This window comes from Sparus aurata, chromosome 15 (assembly GCF_900880675.1).
Source record: "Sparus aurata chromosome 15, fSpaAur1.1, whole genome shotgun sequence".
Taxonomy (NCBI): Eukaryota; Metazoa; Chordata; class Actinopteri; order Spariformes; family Sparidae; genus Sparus; species Sparus aurata.
In genome coordinates, this window is record NC_044201.1 from 23,628,600 (window position 1) to 23,650,126 (window position 21,527).

At 41.9% G+C, this 21,527-nt stretch overlaps 3 protein-coding genes across 3 annotated transcripts; 1 reads left to right on the forward strand and 2 right to left on the reverse strand.

The window, feature by feature from the left end:
- Positions 1–5,154: 5,154 nt before the first annotated feature.
- tex36 (testis expressed 36) lies at positions 5,155–6,351 on the reverse strand. The gene is made up of 4 exons (XM_030442792.1): positions 6,211–6,351; positions 5,973–6,113; positions 5,704–5,778; positions 5,155–5,611 (listed from the first exon to the last, which is right to left on the reverse strand). Exons 1-4 carry the CDS (start codon positions 6,262–6,264, stop codon positions 5,267–5,269), a joined length of 615 nt encoding a protein of 204 aa, XP_030298652.1. The 5' UTR covers positions 6,265–6,351; the 3' UTR covers positions 5,155–5,266.
- A 381-nt stretch (positions 6,352–6,732) lies between these two features.
- Positions 6,733–9,905, reverse strand: LOC115597108 (autophagy-related protein 16-1). The gene is made up of 7 exons (XM_030442791.1): positions 9,648–9,905; positions 9,499–9,562; positions 9,295–9,379; positions 8,971–9,044; positions 8,150–8,401; positions 7,924–8,040; positions 6,733–7,585 (listed from the first exon to the last, which is right to left on the reverse strand). Exons 1-6 carry the CDS (start codon positions 9,733–9,735, stop codon positions 7,950–7,952), a joined length of 654 nt encoding a protein of 217 aa, XP_030298651.1. The 5' UTR covers positions 9,736–9,905; the 3' UTR covers positions 6,733–7,585; positions 7,924–7,949.
- A 21-nt stretch (positions 9,906–9,926) lies between these two features.
- Positions 9,927–21,232, forward strand: edrf1 (erythroid differentiation regulatory factor 1). Its single transcript, XM_030442781.1, has 25 exons — positions 9,927–11,254; positions 11,863–12,071; positions 13,210–13,276; positions 13,362–13,487; positions 13,594–13,718; positions 13,795–13,942; positions 14,139–14,234; positions 14,500–14,621; positions 14,992–15,103; positions 15,291–15,438; positions 15,559–15,670; positions 16,045–16,156; positions 16,338–16,625; positions 16,748–16,819; positions 16,913–17,060; positions 17,176–17,367; positions 17,692–17,892; positions 18,100–18,318; positions 18,461–18,687; positions 18,792–18,950; positions 19,178–19,327; positions 19,580–19,733; positions 19,852–19,958; positions 20,064–20,236; positions 20,329–21,232. Exons 1-25 carry the CDS (start codon positions 11,162–11,164, stop codon positions 20,489–20,491), a joined length of 3,723 nt encoding a protein of 1,240 aa, XP_030298641.1. The 5' UTR covers positions 9,927–11,161; the 3' UTR covers positions 20,492–21,232.
- The last annotated feature ends 295 nt before the right edge of the window (positions 21,233–21,527 follow it).

The following is a 21,527-nucleotide window of genomic DNA, read 5'->3' on the forward strand; positions in this document are numbered from 1 at the left end:
CTCAGCACACCATGCCAGCATACATACATGACATCTTAACAAGTAGAGCAACTGATTTAAGTGGAAAATGTCAGATCAAGGAGAACCCATTATTAATTATTTAATATGTGTATGTAAAGGTCCCCTTCTGTGAATGTTAATTCCCTTTCTTGTGATTAATTATCTCGTTATCTCGAGTAAACAACATTTATTTTCAGTGATAATGACATAAGCAACTCTTGAAAACAAATACAATTTAACAATTTTCTTTCTTTGTGTAAAAAACGGGAGTTTCATAGAACACATTCACACGGTAGCCATTTTCCTCAGACATCATGCTCAGTGTGGGAAACTCAAATATCGTGCTAATATCTTCCAGATTGCTAGTCCTATAAACAGGAAATCTGACAAAGGAAAATCCAAAGGGACACTGGGCCATATTGTGACGTTAAACAACAGATTACATAACTATGGCTTCTGTAAGACAACATATGTTAGCATTAGACCACTTCCTAGCTAACATTACCATCTGATAGTGTTTTATGATACGATGGAAAAGCATGAACTAATTCTAAAATATGGACACACATCTTGGACAAATTTTTTCAAGCCTGGGAGCGAAATGCATTGGATGTAATCAAACAATAATGTTCGCTAGGCAGTGGCTGCATGCTAACATTAGGTAATGGGTTCTCAAATATGTTGTTTTACTTTTAAATATGGCCTGATATTTTTTACTAACCATCATATTTTCAGTTGCAATTGGTAGCTGATGAAATGACAACTACGTTTAAAGGACTTGCAAACTTGCAAACAGCAGCGCAAAAATGATCCTAGCATTGGAGCTTCCCACCCTGAGTGTGACGTCAGAGGTAAAATGGCTGCTATGTGAATATGGTCTATAGAGGAGAGGAGCAAACTACTTTATATACTTCATAAACTTAAGAAAGAATCATCAGTTTTTATATCATGCTGACAATCAATTGACGGATTATGTAATGTCTTTTTTGTGGGGTGCTGCAGCCCCCTCAGCACCTGTTCTCTCCCTGTGCCCGTGCCTCTGGGTCGAGCAGCAGAGTCGGTGTAAAAGAGCAGATTCTGTGGGGTGTGTGGTCCGGCTCCTGATCCACAAATTGGGATGGATTTATCCATTTTGCCTAATGAGATTAAAATGCTGTGATGCCGAGGTTGTGAAGGAGCACACTAGATGAAAGTAAGAGGAGGAGCCTTGTAAGTAGTGATGAAATACTCGGTAATATTGTACAAATGTGGCGAGCCAAACTGAGCCAAAAAGCCTGTTTTCTGAGCCGAGCATAGAGGTGTCCGCACTCATCGCCTCGAGGTCGTCTCCGCCATTGTTGCCTCTCACTCGAAATGTATAACAAAACCCAACACAAGAGAGGGAATCCAAAAGGTTCTGCTTCTGAATACGACATTTAGCACAAATGTCCCTTTCAATCACATGCACAACAGCTATGCATTCAAACTGACACACCATTTTCCCTAATATTAACTGTGCATGATACATTCATCCTTGTATAAACTATTTTCTTGTTCTCTCCTGGGTGGGATACTTGAACAGACTGCAGCTTGTAGGTCTTTGTTTACAACCAGCCTAATGTAATTATACTCACCACCTACACACAAATTAGCATGCACACTGTGTCGGAGGTTTTAAAAAAAAAAAAATACAGGGTGGAATGTGATTTAGTGCGCGGATAGGTCTGATCTTCTGAGGCAGTGTTCCTGCGGCGCTGCTCGGTGCCCCGATACCGGCTTGGCGGACCTCGCAGCTGCCAGCCGAGGGAAGCGGGTCCTGGGTATACCGCCATTTAAACACACATGTACAGTCCAAAGACACACAAATACACACCCACAGAGCTTCCGAGCTGAGCTATAGCGCGGGAGCTCTTATCTGCTCTGACCAAACTCCTCGAGTGATGGGAATGTTCTCAGGATGTTATCTTGTCCTCTGTGGAAATGAGATAGCCAGCCACCTTTATCACCACCCTCAGACTCTGGAGGGCCCCCTGACCATTACTGGAACAAGGACCACAAGGCTGCCAGGGGATACTAACCAACTGGCTGCCTGAAGAAAGAACGGAAGAAGGAAAGAAAGAAAGAAAGAAAGAAAGAAAGAAAGAAAGAAAGAAAGAGACTGCCAGTGAATTGTAAGTTCTGCAAGTGGAATGACTGACAGGAGATTGGACTGAGACTTACGGTTTTGGTAGTTAACCAAGCCAAGGGAGTCAACTTGGAGGACAGTTTTGAACTTTGTAGTCGCTATTTTGGACAGGATGCAAGATGAAAACACGAGGAAAAGTCATACTGTGAGCTTCGACGCCTTATTAAAAAAAGATTTAAGAAGAGAGAGAAGGAAAATCTAAAAGAAAAAGATCGGGGGGGGGGGGAAGCTAGACATTACTTATAATTGGCGAAAGAATAAACAGAGGAATCTTTGATATATGTGATTTAACGGCGGCGTCTCCATGGCAACTCTCTTTTCAAGTCACTTCTTTAATGAATAGGTAATGGACAAAAAAGTACGCAAGACGCACAAGTCCATAACGTCAAGACTGACGTGTGTGAGAAAGGGGAAGCGAAAAAAAAAAGTCGAATTTGTTTGACAAAAAGTGAATTTGCTGTGCACACAACAGGGTATGTCAAAACAGCACAGCAGCCTTTTTTTGAAAAGAAAACACACTTACACACACACACACACACACAAATACACATACAATGTAGCACGGCAACGCAAATCTTCCTTCTGTTGCTGTCATTTTGACTGTCTGGCAAATCCACCTCTTGTTTTCAAAGCATTTTTTTTTTCTCTCCCTCTAACAGGTGCAAAACCTCTCAACTCAACACATCAAAGAGACACATGCACCTGCGAATAAATCACAGCAAATGGTAAGAATCCAGACTAGGGCCTCCTAACACCAAAGAGGTAGGATTCAAAGTGTCTGATTTAATATTCATGAAGTGCAGGGCTTTGGTGGTTGAATGCTTGTTTACTGAGATGTGTCTTTTGTCCTTGGGAGCAGGTTTTGATATTCCACCAAGTAACTGTATTTACATATACTTGCAGGTTTTTTTTTTTTTTTTTGCCTCTGCATGATGGAACACGCGTATATCTCGCCCCAACATGGCGCCGCGCGGTGCTGCGCCGTGATTGACACACCACTTCAGCGTGCTCGCTCGCTCCCCTGTGAAGTATTAAAAGCCTCAGTGAGATTCTGACAGAGCTAATGAGTGTTTCTGATTATGGAGCGTCGGTGCGGAGGAGTTGCTCAAGTTGTGGCAAGTCCAGAGGAAAGTGTAGTCTGCACGCTGGCACCCACAGGGGACCGAGGTGGCAGACAACCCAGGGCGAGACCAGACAGAACACAACTGTCAAACACGAGCACAGGTGTTGTTCATTAATAATCACCTCCCGTCAACACAACTGCACGTCCTTAAAAAGGCAGACGAGAAAAAAATGCATAGCAGCCTCCAACAAACGGTTAAACTGGAGCACCTGCTTTGTTCCTGTGTTATCAAAAGGTATGGCCATTTCAAGCCAGTCGCCCTGCAGCTCGGTGTCAGTCGTGCACCTGCACGCAACAATGTGCGAGGCAATCTCAAAGTGAAATCACAAAGGGGGCGACAGCTCCAGATGGATGTCTCGCAGCTTTTCTGGCTCTTGCTATATATAAAAACTCTGAGATGTATGTCACCTTTTTTTCAAAAAAAAAAAAGTGAAACAAACTCCTACAAGGTCGCCGGCGCTGCATGCGGATCAGCTAATTACTAAGGCTGAAAGAAACGCTTGTGAGAAGAAAAAAAAAACATCTCCCCGGTGGGTACTTTAAGAAAAGAAAGCAGCTGGTCAGAATGTGCTCTGGAGAAAACATCAGCTATTGGAGAGAGTGGTCGGGGGAGACTCTTCTCTTAAGTGCTTTTCTCAGAGCAGTGTTCCTCTCTGTTATTCGCTCCCACGCTTTCTCTTCTCTTGTATGGGCGGCACACACACACACACACACACACACATATCCTTCCCTTTCATCCCCCAGGGGTGAAACAAACGCATGCATTATGACTCAAATCAAGCTTAATTTATTTCACATGCTCTAATTTAATGTCTTCATGTTGATATGCATTGAGCAGAAATAGCCGGATTGTTTTTTTTTTTCTAATTATTTTCTTCTCCCCCCCCCCCCCCCCCTGCATTTCCTTCGGAACATGCACACCACATAGAGGCTTTTTGGTTCTTACATTTCTCACACAACTTGGCTTCTGAACAACTCACTGCCTCGTCAGGCCAAGTGAGAACACATGCACAGCTGCTGCCCTCTGCTGACAGAACTGTGAACTACAAACAGGCTCCTTTAGGGAATCCTGATGTAAATAAAATCATGACTATTCAGGATTGTGTCAGGATGTTTCCGGTAACTACAAAGCTCCAAAAGAAACTGAAGGAAGTCTGACAAATGACCTCAAGTGACATAGCTTAGTCACTGCTAGTCTACCACAATGGAGACTCTGCGTTGTCAGCGGTTTGAGTGGTGGGCAATGCAGGCAGCAGGTTTAAACAAAAGAGAGGAAGATGTGAAATAAAAATAAATCACTGGTTCCTCTGCGACTCTGAATCCTCTCATGAGTCTGATAGTGTCGAAGCAGAGCAAATAATTTGTGCAGGAAACGTAGGATACTTTATGCATACTGAACTGATTTCAGGAGAACTATTTATTCACATTTAATAATCTAGACATAATCACAATATACTTAAAAGGCGCATTACATGGATTTATTTTGGGGGATTTTAATTTTTAGAAAATAACCCGATGATTTTTTTCTCACTTCACCAGCAGCCTGTGATACAAACTTGAGACGTGGAGTGGAAATACATGGACGCCTGGCAGGTTGAGTTGCATTATGGAAAAGGTAGGATCCTGTGTCAAATATCTGATGCCCCTTTAAATACGTTAATAACAAACCTGAAAGAGAAGTTTAAAAATGTATAGATCACGTCTGTAAAAGTATATTTAGATGCAATTCAATACAGCTTAATGAGTTCTCAAAATTACATTGTCATGTGCACTTAAATGTAGTCAAGTCATTATATAATGTCTGTAAATTAAATGGATTAAATGAAAATGTCGTTGTGGAATTAAACCAGTTTTTAAGGGTGCAGAGTTCTTAAAACGAGAGATATAATTTTATTTTTCTACTTCAGTGCTTTGTTTGACAGCTGGGCTCTTGAAAAGTTCACCTGACCCTCTCCTTACTATGTCCTCTCACTGATGCCCTAACGCCTTAATTTAAGGAGTGCCTTATGGCTTGACGGTGCTGAGTGATTCGTCGCTGCCAGCACTTCCAAGGGCTCCAAGGGGTGAGAGTCATGTCGTCCGAACCACATGAATCGTTCTCCTCTCTGTGCCAACGCTGCCTCTGCGGACTTCTGCTGGTGGTTGCGTGGGAACCGTCTGTTGCTGGTTGGAGCATCAACGGCTCGCCTCTCCATAAAATCAATCTGGGAGACCGAGATGTTCCTCCTGGTCTCCTCAAGGCCGTTGTCAGCTCCGTCATGGCAGAAGCAGAAGTTGGTGTTGAGCTGGCTGCGGTCATCAGGACACTTCCTGCGTCCCACACCCTGAAAAGTAATGAGGAGTGTGGTTACTTAAGGAGCAAAGTGCTGATGGATCTGAACATTTCATAATGTGCTGGATTTCTCTTAATACTCACATGAGTGAAGAGAGAGATGCTGTCTTTCAAGGAATGCTTGTTGTCATGTTCTGATAATGGAAAGTCTCTGGATTCCTGGAGAGACACAAAGAAACTCACACTATGAGGACGGTGTGTAGTCTAATACAACTGAACACAGTAGGAAGTGATCACATGAAGGCCGTTTCTTTCTTTGCAGGAGTGCTTTGATAAGAAGTGCCTTGGCCATTGAGTGTACTGTGTAATAAAAGAACCAATGCCAAACACTATAATCTACTATTAATACACACCTGCTGACTTTTCCATTTAGGATAGCGCTCGAAGTTGAACGCCTGCCGTGGCGCTGATTTAACCTGAGTCAGCATGATCCCGGTGCTTGTACAAGTCTCACGATTCCTCGTTTCATTTTCTGGTGAAACTGGATGAGCAAACTGAGAGGAAAATGAAAGAAAAGCCAATCAGACGGCTAGGTTTGAATATTATGATCCGTAATGATCCGATTATGTGATGGAATTACTAAATTCTTACCCATTTGCCATCATTTCTCATTGGAGAAAATTGCCTCTTTCCACCTTTTACCATTTTTGAAGCAGTTTGAGATGTCGAGTCCTCTGAGAGGTTTCACCAACACACACACGCACAAGTCCAACTTAACTACCGAACTAATTCAAACACTGGTGACCGTGGAAACATGCAGCAAACAAACAAGTTGAAATTTGATCTTAGCTCACTGTGGAGATGTGAAGCTAGAATTCTGACAGTGAAAGTTAGAAATGGTTATGATTTAAATCAAAGAAAAGAAAAAACATTAAAAAAAAAAATGTTTTGGCAAATATAAAATAACTTTTTTTTTTTTTTAAATAAACACTGTGAGATCTTCCTGCCTTTACTTTTTAACAGGGACAAACTATCCGGACAGTATTTGTGCAAGAGCTCTGAAATTCATCTGAGGTAAGATTGTTGTAGTAAGATAACGTTAAATTGAGGTCAAATGTTTGAGAATTAATTCAATCTGGGAAAGTTTCTCTCATAAATGACAGTGTGAGAAAATAGCACATAAATAACTTTATTTCTTTTAACACACACTTCTAAACAATAACAGCTAACAAATCATGATGCCCATCATCAATACATGCTAACAGGTAAATGTACCATTTATCAATGATGGTTACTATGAAGTGTGAATAACACAATCATTTTTTTTCCTTCCATCATAATAAGACATTTGACTTTTTCATAGACAATTTTAAAATGTTTTTAAAAAGCTAGCTGTTAGGGTTATTGAATTCTTGACATATACACATTAAACCAACAGTGTGTAGAAATTGGCATTTTGTGCAGTTTGCTTCCCCACCACACTCTCTGAGTGCGGCACCACTGTGGTAAATGCAAATCCAAACAAACAGAACTTATTACATCATAACAATATCATGTGTTGAAAACTGGTTCGTTGAAGTAAACATGTAAGGCTGTGATCCTAGACTCTCACTGAAGAAGTTACATAGTGCAGAAACACGTGATAGAGACTCCATTCACCCTGTTACAAGACCCAAGTTATTCCAAAAGGTGTTATTTTAGGTTTAAAACGTTACATAATGTTGTTTAAATCAGGCACTCTAATGAAGTAAAAAACAAACAAACAATATATTTAGACAATCTGGTATTTCAGGCAAATAAAAGAAAAAGCTACACGTGACACAGAAACCATTTCTCCCAACACTTCCAGTTGTAAGCGGTCTCTTCTTGTCCATTGTTCTGAGGTCACATGTGGGCCGAGAGTTAATCCTGCTGCTGCCTATGAGTGATGTGTTCAGGATCCCGTGGGAATATTAGACTGTTGCCGCAGCTGAGACACGGTTGTGGTCTCAGGTTCCCCGCTGTATCTCTGAGGTTTTATTGATCCCTGAGGACAACACGAGCATGATGAATAGGTTAAAGAACATGTTTTAGGTTACAGAGGTTATCATTCAGTCCTTCTACACAGAATTGATTTTTAGGGTCCTGACGAAAGCAGTAGCTAAGGAATTTAGAAATACTGTAGTCACAAGTTTAGTGGAGCCTCATCCAAACTGCCTTCATTAGTGTCATTAGTGCTTTCTTGATCTCTTCATCAATTCACCAATCAGAGGCTCTCTTCGCTCTGACCTCATCACCATGTTTCGATCAAGGCTCTTGGTGCCTACTAAGTGTGTGCAGAATTGAAGTTAGTTAGCCGTTTGTTTGCATCCACTGATTACGCACCAGTATGTTGAAGAGAAGGTGGACTTTTATTCTGAAGAAGAACCCGTCGCCATGGGAACATCTTTACCCCTTTCCTTCCGGAGGTGCTTCTTCAGCTGCATGGCCAAACGTTGCCACCTGGTGAAAAAGCAGTAATCAACGACACCTCGCAAATCTTCAAAAATGCAGTCAAATTGTCTTTTTCAGGTTTTAAGTAGTACAGGATTCGTACTTTAACTTCTCTCACCTTTCCTGCGTGTCGTTGTACTTGTTCAACCGGTCCGCCTCCTCGCTCTTCTCCTCCATCCATCGTTGAAGGAGTTCTTCTTTCTCTCTCAAAGCTTCTGCCGACGCCTCCTTCAGTCCGTTCTGCTCGGCACGCAGCGCTGCCAACTCTTTGGACTGACACTCTACTGTGTACTCAAACTCTGAGAGTGTTGCCTTCAGCCTGTTGCTCCCTTTAGCCAGAGTAAGTGCCTCTTGACGGTAGTGGGACACCCTGAAACAGCCAAGTAATGAAAGGGTGATTCAGGGGCTTTGATCGGCTCGGGGTATTGTTACTTCTAACACCTTTACATGTTGGATTTTGGGTCACAAGTGGCGTGAACTGGATTTATGCTTCTTCATCAAGGCCTTTCAGTAGATGCCACAAGCACAGCAGCTGATTTGTGGCCCTGCGTTGATTAATTGTCATATGCATGCAGCTGAGGTGGAGGAAGAACTCAGATGTCGTACTTGAGCAAAAGAAGCTCTACCAGAGTATAGAAATACATTGGTACAAGTTAAAGTCATGCATTCAATTAATGTGTTGGCATCAAAATAAACTTGAGTTACCAAAAGTAAAAGTACTCGTTAAACAGAATAATGTTTATTTGGTGATCATTATTGTGACGCATTAAAGGGGCACTACATAGTTTTGGAGAAGGAATCCAAACTCTGAATTTCAGCATTCACAAGATTAAAGAGGTAATAAACAAACTCAGAACTTGCTGATCTCAAAAGATTATACTCAGTTTTGTTAAGTATGGAGGAAGTTAGTGTACTCTGATAGTTGTGGTACTGACTTACCGGGACTGCCAGTACTGCAGTTCAGCCTCCTTCAGATAGAGGACGGTGGTCAGGTCAGAGACGGTCTGAGACAGCTGAGGAGACAAAAAGCAAAAGGATGAATTGATTGAATTGTGTGTAATGCAGGATCTCAAGGGGTCAAAGGTCATCACCTTCACAATAAAAGAAGACGGCTGAAGTTTATTTATCTTGCTGTGACTTTACAAAGTAAAAGGCACATCTAGTTCTGTTTTCTGATTTTCTGCTGTTTCAATTCTGAAAGCTTGTCTTATAACAGACTGATGCTGTGGTGTTTATCATTGGATTTCTCCTCAGTTAACGCACCTTCTCTGCCAGGTGTTCACTCTCCCTCAGCTGGAGCTGAAGGAGTCTGGTGTTTTTACTAACTTCAACTCCACCTCGTTCTAATCTAGGAATAAAAAAAACAAAAAACGTGTACACATTTTTAAAAACAAAACAAAAATGTTAAGCTTTCGTGCATCCAGATCGAGATGAAGGTCCACATGTGGAGTAAAGACAAATTCTCACCTCTTTGTCTGAACATCATCCAGAAACTGTTCGCGAACTTCAAGACGCTCCTCGAGCTGAGACACTGAAGGAAAACAGCCAGAAGTATTTGGCTAAAGAGAGTGTGAACATCTTCATTAAAAACTCTGAAATAAGAAAACAACGCTCACAGCTGGAGAAGACGCCGAAGTACGGCACTTTCTCTGTCAGGTCTCTCTGCTGAAGTCGATCGCGGACGTGATTCTTCCAGCTCCCCATTGTTGTAAACTGCTGTTTGTCTCCAGTAAATGTCCTAAAGCGGTGCGTTTGCTGTGTTTTCTGTTCCCTCTTGTTGTTTTAGAAGTGGTTGTCTGTCGCACCGCTGCCATCAGCGCTGAAGTGAACTGCTCGAGCTGCAGCCAAGACTCACAGCTCCTCCCTGTTCAGTCAGCTGCCTCACATTCCCCTGCTACATGTGTCCGACCATTATACAATCCCCTCCCCACTGATATAATATAATATAATATAATATAATATAATATAATATAATGTGTTCTCCATAGTATCCACCTGAAAGCTGTAGGCAGGTAAAATATGAATATTATATAATAAATACAAATACGTAATAAAGATATTTTTAATGAGGACCAACATCTAAACAGAAAAAAAGTTATTTCCCAATTTCCCACTTTATATATCATTTTTTATAGCAGTTTTTGACATTGAACATTTTTTTGGTACTAAACGGGATCTTTTATCAGTCGCATGAGGATTAAGTTTATCATGAGGCAAAGGTCCCTATAGGACACAATATTATAAAAAAAAAATACAAAAACTACAAAACCACAGAATGAGAACTTGATAACATGGGATGACACATTTTTTTATGGAATTTAATGGCACATAATATGAACCTCAGTTACAGCTGTCTGTCTGTAATAAACACTGTGTATTATAGACAATTTAAAGGAAAGAAAACACCTTTTTCCAAAATGTAAACAATATACATTAAGTTTATGCACTTGGATTTCAAAATAAAATACCACCGAATGTGCTCCACTGTTCTAGAAAGATGATCCGTTAGAGCGGAAAGTACTTCCGGTTCATACGTTTTTCTCAATAAGTCGTTTTTGCTGAAATAAATTAGGTGTGATGCGCTTATATTCTACGTTGAAAACTATTAAAACCTTTCATGTATATTTTTTTCTAATTCTGATCGTCGAAATAAGAAAAAGAGAAGTTTTTGAGTATTTTCTCTTACAGTGAAACCGGAAGTTGTTGTCCGCCTGCTGCTCGCGTGTGCCCTGACAACAACAGATTGTCAGGTTGGCAGCAGAGAGAGAGGAGAGGCTGCAGGGTCGTTTGACTACACAAATAAGGGCTAAACATCCACGTTACTAAGCTTAACGAACCAAAAACGGCTTCTCATGTGAGTGTCGTTTAGCTTTAATGTAACGACCGTGTGGTGAAACTAACCTACACTTCTTTTTTTCACAGTTCTTCGAGTGGTCATTGCTCTTTTGAGGAGCTAGCCTCTCAAGCTAGCAGACTAGAGGCATCTCTAACTTTATTGACAGATTTGAGTCGTCTCGCTCGTTATCTAGCTAATGTATAAGTTGTGCACGAGTTGTCCAAGCTATGGATAGGTTGTGAAGTTGTTAAGAGGTCGCCAGTGTGTGCTGGTTTGAACGGTCGTGTGTCCAGTATGAGCGCATCAGCTGGGGACGGAGAGCCTGGGCTCCCCTTCGATATGGAGGAAGTCAGTGTCCCTACCTGCACGGGAGAGAACAGCAGACATGTAAGTAACTACTCTGACAACGAGAAGAATCTATTACACTGGCTGTCACTGTGTGCCTGCTCATTTACAGTGTGAAATGATAGCCCATTTGATAGCCCATATGTCTTCTTGTCCTCCAGCTGCAGTGGCTAATCTATTTACAGACTCACCAGACACTCCCAGCTATAGATACTAAACATGAGTTGATTCCAAGCTGAAGGTCCATGTAGAGGGACCAGACTCAACTCCAGCCTCAGTCAGTGATAGGATTCGATCGATATGGCTTTCTCGTGGCTGATACAGATTATTAGAAATGAAGGAGACTGAAAACTGATATTTAGGAACGATATTTTCAATAGTTACTCTGCAGATTCAGATTATTCAGTGTTTAATGGCTGTTAATTGGGACATTTAACCATTCAGATATTGTTGTAGGCAGGACTTTGTGGGAGAGAATGCGGCATCAGAGACAAAGTAGTTTATTTTATCTGCATCTGACAGAAAAATCACAGATACCGCTAATTGGAAAATGCTGAATATCAACCCTGAGAATAGGTCTAAGCCTAGTCAGTGATTCTTGGTCATAGTAACTGACACGCCTGTTGATGTTTTACCTTATTATTATGAAGGATCCTGCAGTTTGTGCAGGCACCAGTGAAATAAAGAGCCGTGCCGTGGTCAAGTACTCTGCCGCCCCACCTCCTACCAGCTACGCCCTCCTGCAGGAGAAGACGGACCTGAAGCTGCCTCCTGCCAACTGGCTGAGAGAAAACCCCCAGCTGGGCACCGCTGGTACCACTATATTAGGGTCCAGCAGCAAGAGCAAGCCTTTTTCCAGGTATGATATCAAGAGAAATACTGTTATATCAACTGATATTTGTTGCTTCAGTATAAAACTTTGTTGGCCTTTGTAGAGAATTTGTTGTAGATGTAGATGTAGTTTTAGATTAAGGCAACAAAATGCAACTTACTTGAGAAAGATAATTGATTGTTTAGTCTCACCATCAGATCTTTAAATACTTGGGTTACTTTGGGTTGGCAGCTCAGGTGGGACGCCAACCCAAAGCGTTTTTGTCTTGGAAGTTACATGTTGTTGCTGCGCTGGCTATATTCTTTATGGTTGCAGATGTACAGCTCGGGGTGGAAACGGCTAACATGGTTCATTATCGTTGTGAAGCAGAATTTACCAACAGTTTGTATTTCCCAGTTAGTTCATAAAATCCAACATTTGGTTTGCTTTTACAATCCTATTTTTTTTTTTTTATCACTCCGTGCTGATCTCTGCCTCCCTTCCCCAGCATGTTAAAGTAATGTTAGCATAATCTTCAACAGTAATCCAGTGCAACTGAGTGTAACTTTAGAACTTTATTGTCCATGCAAGGCTAGAAAATCAGCAATTAATATTAGTAGCCTGCAATTTTGTGTTGGCTCCCAACTCCTGATTACCCTCTGTTGATGCAGGATCTTCCATCACACCTCTACAGATGACAGATTGAGATCTTGTGAATATGTTTAGCTGTGAGACGACACAAGTCAAAGTCTTGTCTATTGCACTGCTTGATTGCGGAAACCTGCGAGGCAGATGGCATCTGCTGTTTGTCTAAATGCACTTGTGAAGACTGATTGGTACTCACTGTCTAACCATATTAGGCAGAGTGTGTGTTGGGCTCAATGTATTCTACGTATTGCCTATGATACAAAACTATATTTAAAACAGAACTATATATAAGCAAAAATACAGCAAAAATACCCCTAACAAGAAGCACTGGAAAACTTCTCACTGCATAGCTGAAATAATCCTCAATATGCTGCGTTTATTTTGGGGCTATCAGTGGCTAAATCACAGACAGCGATTCATCTGCAGAAGCCCTTTCTTGTCCAATGAATATCGTCAAATCTTTAATTAGTTTGACCCTAATCCTTATCATGATTTGCAAACACTCTGTAGTGATTAAGTTCCTTTTCTTCTTCTCTAGTTTTGGGATGGCGTACGACTTTATCGACTGCATCGGGGATGATGTTGACGTGGTATCAGACTCAGAGGTTTGTGCAGCTGTGGCAAAGCTGAGTTTTCTGTCTTTAACATGCAAATGCACCCGGTGTTAACATTGTTTCCTGTCACATTCAGAACATCAAGAAGCTTTTGAAAATACCCTACAGCAAGTCTCACGTCAGTATGGCCGTTCACCGTGTCGGGAGGACATTGTTATTGGATGACCTGGACATTCAGGAGCTCTTCATGAGATCCTCTCAGGTATTTTACTTAATCCCAGATCTCCCCCCTCTCTTTTTTCCCCATGACAGTACATTTGAATTATGCTGTTTAAGTGATTGTTTTCTCCCTGCTATGTGTGTTGTAGACAGGAGATTGGACATGGCTGAAAGAGTTTTACCAGCGGCTAATAGATCAGAAGTGGCAGAGGAAAAAGAAGAGTAAAGAGCACTGGTATCAGAAAGCTATCCTGTCAAAGTTCCTCTACTACAGGTGAGCATTACTAGAACTGTGGAAACAAGCATTTATTTCTGGTCTTATCCCATAACACTGTCTTTGTCTCCTTCAGTATAAATGGTGATGGTGCTGCAGAGCCTGTGTCAGACAACCTGGATGAAGGGGAGGAGGAAAATGGAGCAGAAGAGTTCAATACTTCATGGCCCACCGCCTTCACCAGTGCATCGTCTGATGCAGAAGAAGCAGATGCACCAAAACAGGTACAGCTTCTTGTCTTCTTGATTTGGAGTCAAGTATGAGTTCTGTGTGGGCTACCCACTCACAACTTTCTGTATTTAATATGTGAAATGTGTGAAATTTTTAGAAAGAATTAGCTCTAGGATGATAGCTAAACTCATGTCTGTGGTTTTTGTTTGAAACGCTTCACTGACCATATTGCTACTTTTAAATGTGTAGGAAAGTATCGACAGCCAGTTTGCTCTGGGCCAGGTGACATCTGTACCCAAAGAGCAAAACCTTCCCATGCTCTTCAATGAAGGCGAGAACAGTCAGGTAATTACCACATTTTATACTTTTTTAATAGTGTAATACTGTAGTAGCTCAGTAGCTTATGTATAATAATGGAAGACGCTGTTATGAACAGGGGGATGGAAATATAGAACAGCTTACCATCAGACATTACACATGTAAAGAGTACAGACATAATGTGGATACTGTTGTTATTCTTGTTTATTATTATGACGTATTTTATTTAGAAGAAAAAAATGATGACCTTCATACACCTTTCGAATATTCATTGATGTGATTTGCTTGACAGGGTTTAAGAAACGACTTTGTGCGAAACATCATGTGGACGTTTGAGGATATCCACATGTTGGTTGGGTCCAACATGCCTATTTTTGGAGGTGGTCGCTATCCTGCCGTCAGTCTGAGACTCAGGTTGGAATTTTAAACCATTTGCTTTCATCTGTGGTCTGAAATGAACTTTGATTTAGAGAGAGAATGATCATTTCATCATGTAATTTTAATTGTGTTAGATTTAGTGATTCTCTTGCCTTGTTTTGGGGTGTTATTTTAGATGTCTGTGTCAGCAACATACACAATGTCCTAAAAAATAATTTGGCGACAAACAGTGGAGTATGCACAGTGAATATCGATGGTAAAAATTGTTTTTTTGGCAGGTCAGTATTTAATTTAATTTATCTAACCTGAGGACGCGAAGCAGACCTGTATTTTTGGATGCTTTTATCTCATCAGCTTTATTATTCTTACTTAATCTAAGGTCTAACGTTCTCACTGTGTTTTTCAGGGACAACAATAAACCAATCAACATTCTGACAGGTATGGACTACTGGCTTGACAATCTGATGTGTAACGTCCCGGAGCTTGTCATGTGCTTTCACGTCAATGGCATTGTTCAGGTAAATCACTGCTGGCTGTGGGCTGAAGGCCAGTGTTATTACCAGCTGTTTTATGTTTCAATAGTTACTCCCCCTTTTTTTCTTATATGGCAGTTAATGTGTTTTTTAAATCACACAATTTAGGCTGTTCATTGAAAATGTGGTAATAAATGTAATTATTGTTTTTCACTTTATGGTTTTCATGCAGAAATACGAGATGATAAAAACAGAGGACATCCCTCATCTGGAGAACTCGACTTTCTCCACGAGGGTGGTGAAAGACATCGCCCAAAACGTCCTCTCCTTCCTCAAATCCAACTGCACCAAAGAGGGTCATACGTACTGGCTCTTCAAAGGTGGGAGCTGAGTGAACAGGAATTCTTTATTCTTGTCTTGTAGTAAGTCTGTACGTTACCCCACTGTGCTGTGCGCTTGTCTGTCTTGAAGTTTTCTCATGTTCTTTCTTGAATCTACAGCGAGTGGGAGTGACATCGTGAAGCTTTATGATCTTACTACTCTGTGTGAGGAGGCTGAAGAAGAGAAATGTCAGAATCCCTTCACTCTTCCTGTGGCTGTGCTGCTATACAAGTGAGTATGTGAGACAGACTCAGGAGAGCAGTTACACTTTTGAAAACCAGGAAAATCTTAACATTTGAGGAACTGAATTTCAGGGCTGATGAGACCGAAAAAATAACCTCCAACATATTTCACATATTATTTGTAATTCACAGATAATCGATTGTTAAGGCAGCTTGATTGAACTGACACTTGCATCCCTTCACCTGTAGCATGTGTTAATATTAGCTTCAGATATTTGGTTAAGCCAGAATCTGTAGTTATAAAGACTTTAGGTTCAGTCCAGTACCTTTTAAAAGATCACAAAATAAGCTAAATAGTTTTTCTTCAACTTGTCCTCGAAGTGTGCTAAGGAATTATTGTCTATTTTCTGTTTGTTGGTGCAGAGTCGCCAGCAACTTGATGCTGAAGGTGAGGCAAAACAGAAAGCACTACGGCACAGTCAGAACTCTGCTCTTAAACTGTGTCAGACTTCTGGATGAGGAGCGGCATCCGCAGGTAAGCGTGGATTTAAAAAAGAAATTGCATTTTCCAGAGTAGTATATTCAATCTGTGCTTAGACAGCAGGGAAGTAAAATGTGAAACCACTTGACTAAATCTCAAAAGCCATAGTTTAGATTTGATTGAACCTGACTCCTCCTGATGTTCTCCTGATCTCCTCCATCTCCCGTCTGTTCAGATCATCGCCTCAGCCCACTACATGCTGTCAGAGCTGTTCCAGCTCGACGAGCCTCCTCAAGAAGACGGAGGGGAGTCGCTTCGGGCCGGCGGCTCGGAGGACAGCTATAGCGACGAAGACAGGGAGGAGGAAGAGGAAGAGGAGGAGGAGGAGGAGGAGGAAGAGCTGACAGAGGACAGTGATGAGAACTCCTACAGCTCACAGGATGATAGTAAAGCTGTGGCTGTGATCCGCTCTGTAGGGGAGCTGTCGGTCCCGGAGAAATACAAATCCACTCACCAGATCAGAGTGAGTGCCTCTCTAAATGTTGTTCCTCTACTCAGACAGACATAAGGGAACTGTGTGGCATATAGATTAACATGTTGCACATGAACACCAACGAATAACATGCACTATTCTAATCACTGCAGCCCAGTTGTGCTTTCCCCGTCTCTCACGACAAGGAGGAGAAATGCAGACACGTCCTGAGCTACGTTCTTAAGGTGTGGTTCTGACTAATATTTGGTTTATTGTCCACAATAACATGATATCTCCCACATAATGTTTTGATAATTGCTGTTATATACATCACACAGGGGCTGAAGGCAGTGGATGGCACCATTAAGAAGGAGAGTGATCTCCCAGCTGCAGACCCAAACACGCCTATTCCTCTTAAATATGAGGACAGAAGTGCAATTGGAGCCTGTGCTGCTGAGACAGGCATCTCTCTGCTTCTTGAACGAGGTCAGTCTCCTTCTATCAAAGGCTGATAAATATAATGCAGCATAATAAAAAAGGAAATAGGTAAGCATTATGGCAAAACACTGTGAGACAAACATTTTCCTCCCTGTGTCACCAGTGGGGCCGTTGCAGATGGACAAGAAGTACCCAACACGCTCAGGGATGAGCCCCGGCTCATGGCAGCACCGCATGAAGCTGCAGCTCTTCCTCAAAGCCTCCAAGGCGTACTACGTCCTGTCTGATGCAGCCACTAACCTGCTGAAGTACGGAAGAGCTTTGCGCTACATCAAGCTCTCTCTGCAGAGTTATGGTAAGGTTATTTTACTGTTACATGGAAAAATGTCAGGATTTAAGTCATTCTTGTCAGTCAGCTCGCAATGCTGGGCATGCGCGGGTGAGCAAGAGCAGCCACGAGGGGATGCGACTATCAGGCTTTACCTGAAGTAGCCGTTATGAAGTTAATAAAAATACTGCAACAACATATTATATCCAGCTGTATACATTACATACGTTATATGTAAAATAAAGAAAAGATAAAACAGAATACATAGTTAAAATAAAAAACAAATTAATCAGACTGTTCAAACACATTTATTTCTCACCCTTTCACCTCTTCTTCTATGGTTTCTTCCAGATGCCTACTGTTCGGTGAGCGGTACGCTGCACCCGCAGGTGCTGCAGTTTCACAGTCAGTGCCTGTCTCTCTGTGGTGACATCCAGCTGATGTTGGCCCAGAATGCCAACAACAGAGCAGCTTACCTGGAGGAATACAGCTACCAGACCAAAGAGGACCAGGAGATCCTGCACAGCCTGCACAGGGAGAGCAGCTGCCAGGGTCAGTCAGTAAAGAGAGACAGCCATATAAATCTAAAAGTACACTGTAGATGGCTTTCTTGCTTCATGTGTCGAAATTAGTGTCTTCTCATCCTCATTTCACTGCTCGTGTTACCAAACTTCCATATCATATACCATATAATTACCATATACCATATTTTAAGTTGTTCTCAGCAATTATTTAGATTATTTGTCAATTCTTGTCTAGCTTTCAACATGGCAACAGACCTGGCAACGGACCCGGAGTACACACTCTTTGTTAGCAATAAGTGCTACGAGGCAGCATATGAACTGCTCGACTCGGAGGCTCTGAAAGATCACAGCCCGGATCAGCTGACGCAGGTGCTCAAAAGGCTTGGAAACATCCGCAACGAGATGGGAGTGTATTACATGAACCAGTCTGCAGCCATGCAGACTGAGAAAGAAGGTATGCTGGATTGATAGACATCAGATTTAGAGAATTACAGCAGAAATAGGGAAATGTATCGCTTCGATCTACTTCTAAAATGTTTTTTACCTGACTTTCGACTCATGTTGCTTTGGATCTAACTAGCCCTCTCTCCCTCTAGTGAAGAAGTCGGTGTCCGTAGCAGAGCAAGAGATGTGGAAGAAGAGTTTCGCCTTCTTTGAGAAAGGCATGAAGGACTTTGAAGCCATTGGGGACAGGACCAACACAGCCCTGCTGCTGTGTAACACCGGCAGGTTAATGAGAATCTGTGCTCAGGCTCACTGTGCCATGTCTGCCGACCAGAACAGAGGGGAGTTCTCACCTGAAGAGGCACTCTACTACAACAAGGTGCCATGTCAAACACTTAACTTAAATTTCACTTAAATGATCTACCCACTATATTGTTATTCATATTGTAACATCTCATTTGTTTCATCTGATTTTAACACCAGGCCATAGACTACTATTTGCGGGCTATGAGGTCACTGGAGAGCAGAGAGAGCCACACAGCAGTGTGGGACAGTGTGAACTGGGAGCTGTCCACTACCTATTTCACGCTGGCTACACTTCTGCAGGACTACGCTCCATTGTCCAGGAAGGCTCAGGAGCAGGTAGATTGGATATATAATAGTGAACGAATATTTTAAAAGCAGTTAACTTGGAACTTCTCCCTGCTTTTCCATAATCCACTGAATACCATTTTTCTATCTGCACATATACTTTATACAGACTTAATTTGATGATTTATTTATGTCAGCCAAAACACAATCATGACGACCAGTAACACCTCAGCATGAGATCAAAAATACAATTCCTCCATCTGTGTGTTTTTTCCCAGATCGAGCGGGAGGTGACCGAGGCCATGATGAAGTCCCTGAAGTACTGTGACCTGCAGACTGAGTCGGCTCGTCAGCCGCTCTACCAGTACAGAGCTGCCACCATCCACCACCGCCTGGCCTCCATGTACCACAGCTGCTTCCGCAACCAGGTGGGAAACCACGTTAAAGTGTATTATAATTTAAATGCACATGCAGTCATTTCTGCTGGTCTTCAATATTGTATTTTTAAAATGTATTTTTCTTTTATCTGCAAATCGATCTATTTTTTTGTCTGTCTTAGGTTGCCTTTTTTCGTTGAAGACAAAATAAAAATGTCAGATTTTCTGTAAGAAAAAAGGGACTTACAGCAGTATAATATGCACTGAAGGATGTCTGTGTTCTTGGCTCTAATTGTGTGACAGGTGGGGGATGAACACTTGAGGAAGCAGCATCGGAGCCTGGCAGAACTCCACTACAGCAAGGCTGTCTGTTTGTTCCTCAGCCTCAAAGATGCCCCCTGCGAGCTGCTCCGCACGCTGCTGGAGAGGGTGGCCTTTGCTGAGTTTACTATGGCAGGTGAGTGAGTTCATCATGCTGAATGATGTGATGTTGTCACGTTTGGTTCTGTCTGAGAACATAAGAGCATTTCTATCCACAGCCTCTTAAAGTAATGTTGCATATCGTGTTTCCTCAGGTCAGAGCAGCAGCGCGGCTAAGCTAAAGAGCCTGACTGGAGCGATAGAGATCATGACAGAAACTCGCCATGCTTTCCAGATGATTCACAACGAGCTGCTGGAGGAGGTAAGTCTCAGAGTAGAAGATGAAAAGGCTTTCTTGCACTTACTCGACGTTGCAAAGCTTTGCCTAACCTACAACGCTGTTTTCCTTTCACTCCTTGTCCTGCAGTTGAGGGAAACAGAACCTGCTGAATCAGCAGAGTCTCCTGACGTGGCCAGTGGCCCCACCTCAGGGCTGAATCTCCAGGAAGTGATGAAGTTAATTGGCGTATTTGAGCCGAGTTTCTCCTTCCTGCTGCTGCAGCTGATCAAACTGATGACCACGATGAAACGGAAACCAAGGTGAGCAGGAATCTAAAGTCATCGAAGTGTGTTTAGCTATTATCCTAAACTTTCAGAGTTCCATTTTCCTTTCCATTTTTTTTTTCCCACAGCAATAAGGATGAGGAGGTGTTGAAGACCTATAAGAATGTGTACTCGAAGCTGCTGCGCGCTGAGAAAAATGCGCCTCTTCTCAGCCGGGTCAAGCTCCACATGGAGCTCCTGCAGCAGCTGACCGCGGAGACAGGAAGTGACGACACAGGTGCGCGTTCATGATAATGGCGCAGCAGGGAGGACATTGAAGACACCACGCCGAACACCTGGAGAAGACTTGACAATTGTCTTCTGAAAAATACTTACAGGAAACAGTGATTTATAGACCCATTATCAACAGGCACATGCTCAGGCAACACTGTCGTACTCTGAATTACAGTTTTAAAGCTAATTTCACCTCCTGCGCCTTTAAAATGAATCCTTCTTTTTCTAACATTTGCATCATAGGTTTTGAATTGTACATTTTTGTGAAAAAGACTTGTAAATTCAGAAAATATTATTTAATTTTCTTATTTCTTACACAGTTCTTGGTCATATGTAAAGCTCCTATGTGTAGGTATTTGTTGCTGACTGTACCAAACATCACCCGAATATCCTAATTTTTCTACAAACATACGGCAAAAGAACACGTCTGGTACAGTCACATGTGATGTCTACACGTAGGGGCCGAGATAAGTCATTGAGTACATGCTCGGAAAACAGTTAATTTCAATATATAATTGGTGTTTTTGATATTCAATAATACCAATAATGCTGTGAATAAAGTTGAAGTGTGATTGAGGGCTGACATGTTAAAATAAGCTTTTAACGCGTTACTTGCTTTCCAAAACAACTGCGTGCAATAGTTTGGCAACGTTCAATGCAAACTCAGAGGCTAGTTTGTCCACATTGCTGTATGCATACATGTGAGTTTATATCAGCATGGTTTGCTGTGACATGAAAATAAAAAGTTTTTAAATTTTAGTTTGTGTGTTTTTTTTAGATGCTCTGTCACACTCTGACACGATTACAGTATTGGAAATGCCTCTGATGCTGCCTAAAATGGTGCATCAGGTATCAAATATGCACTGATTCACTACCATGTCATTATTAGCCCCAGTATGGGACCCAGCAGTGTCCTGTCCTGTGTACCATCGTAGAGTTTTTACTGCATGAGTAACCAATATGCGTAAATGGCAAATAACTTTTATAACTTCAAGCACATGTCAGCAAGTGAACACTTGTCCTTTGTGGATCTGATGGGTGGCAGACCGACCAA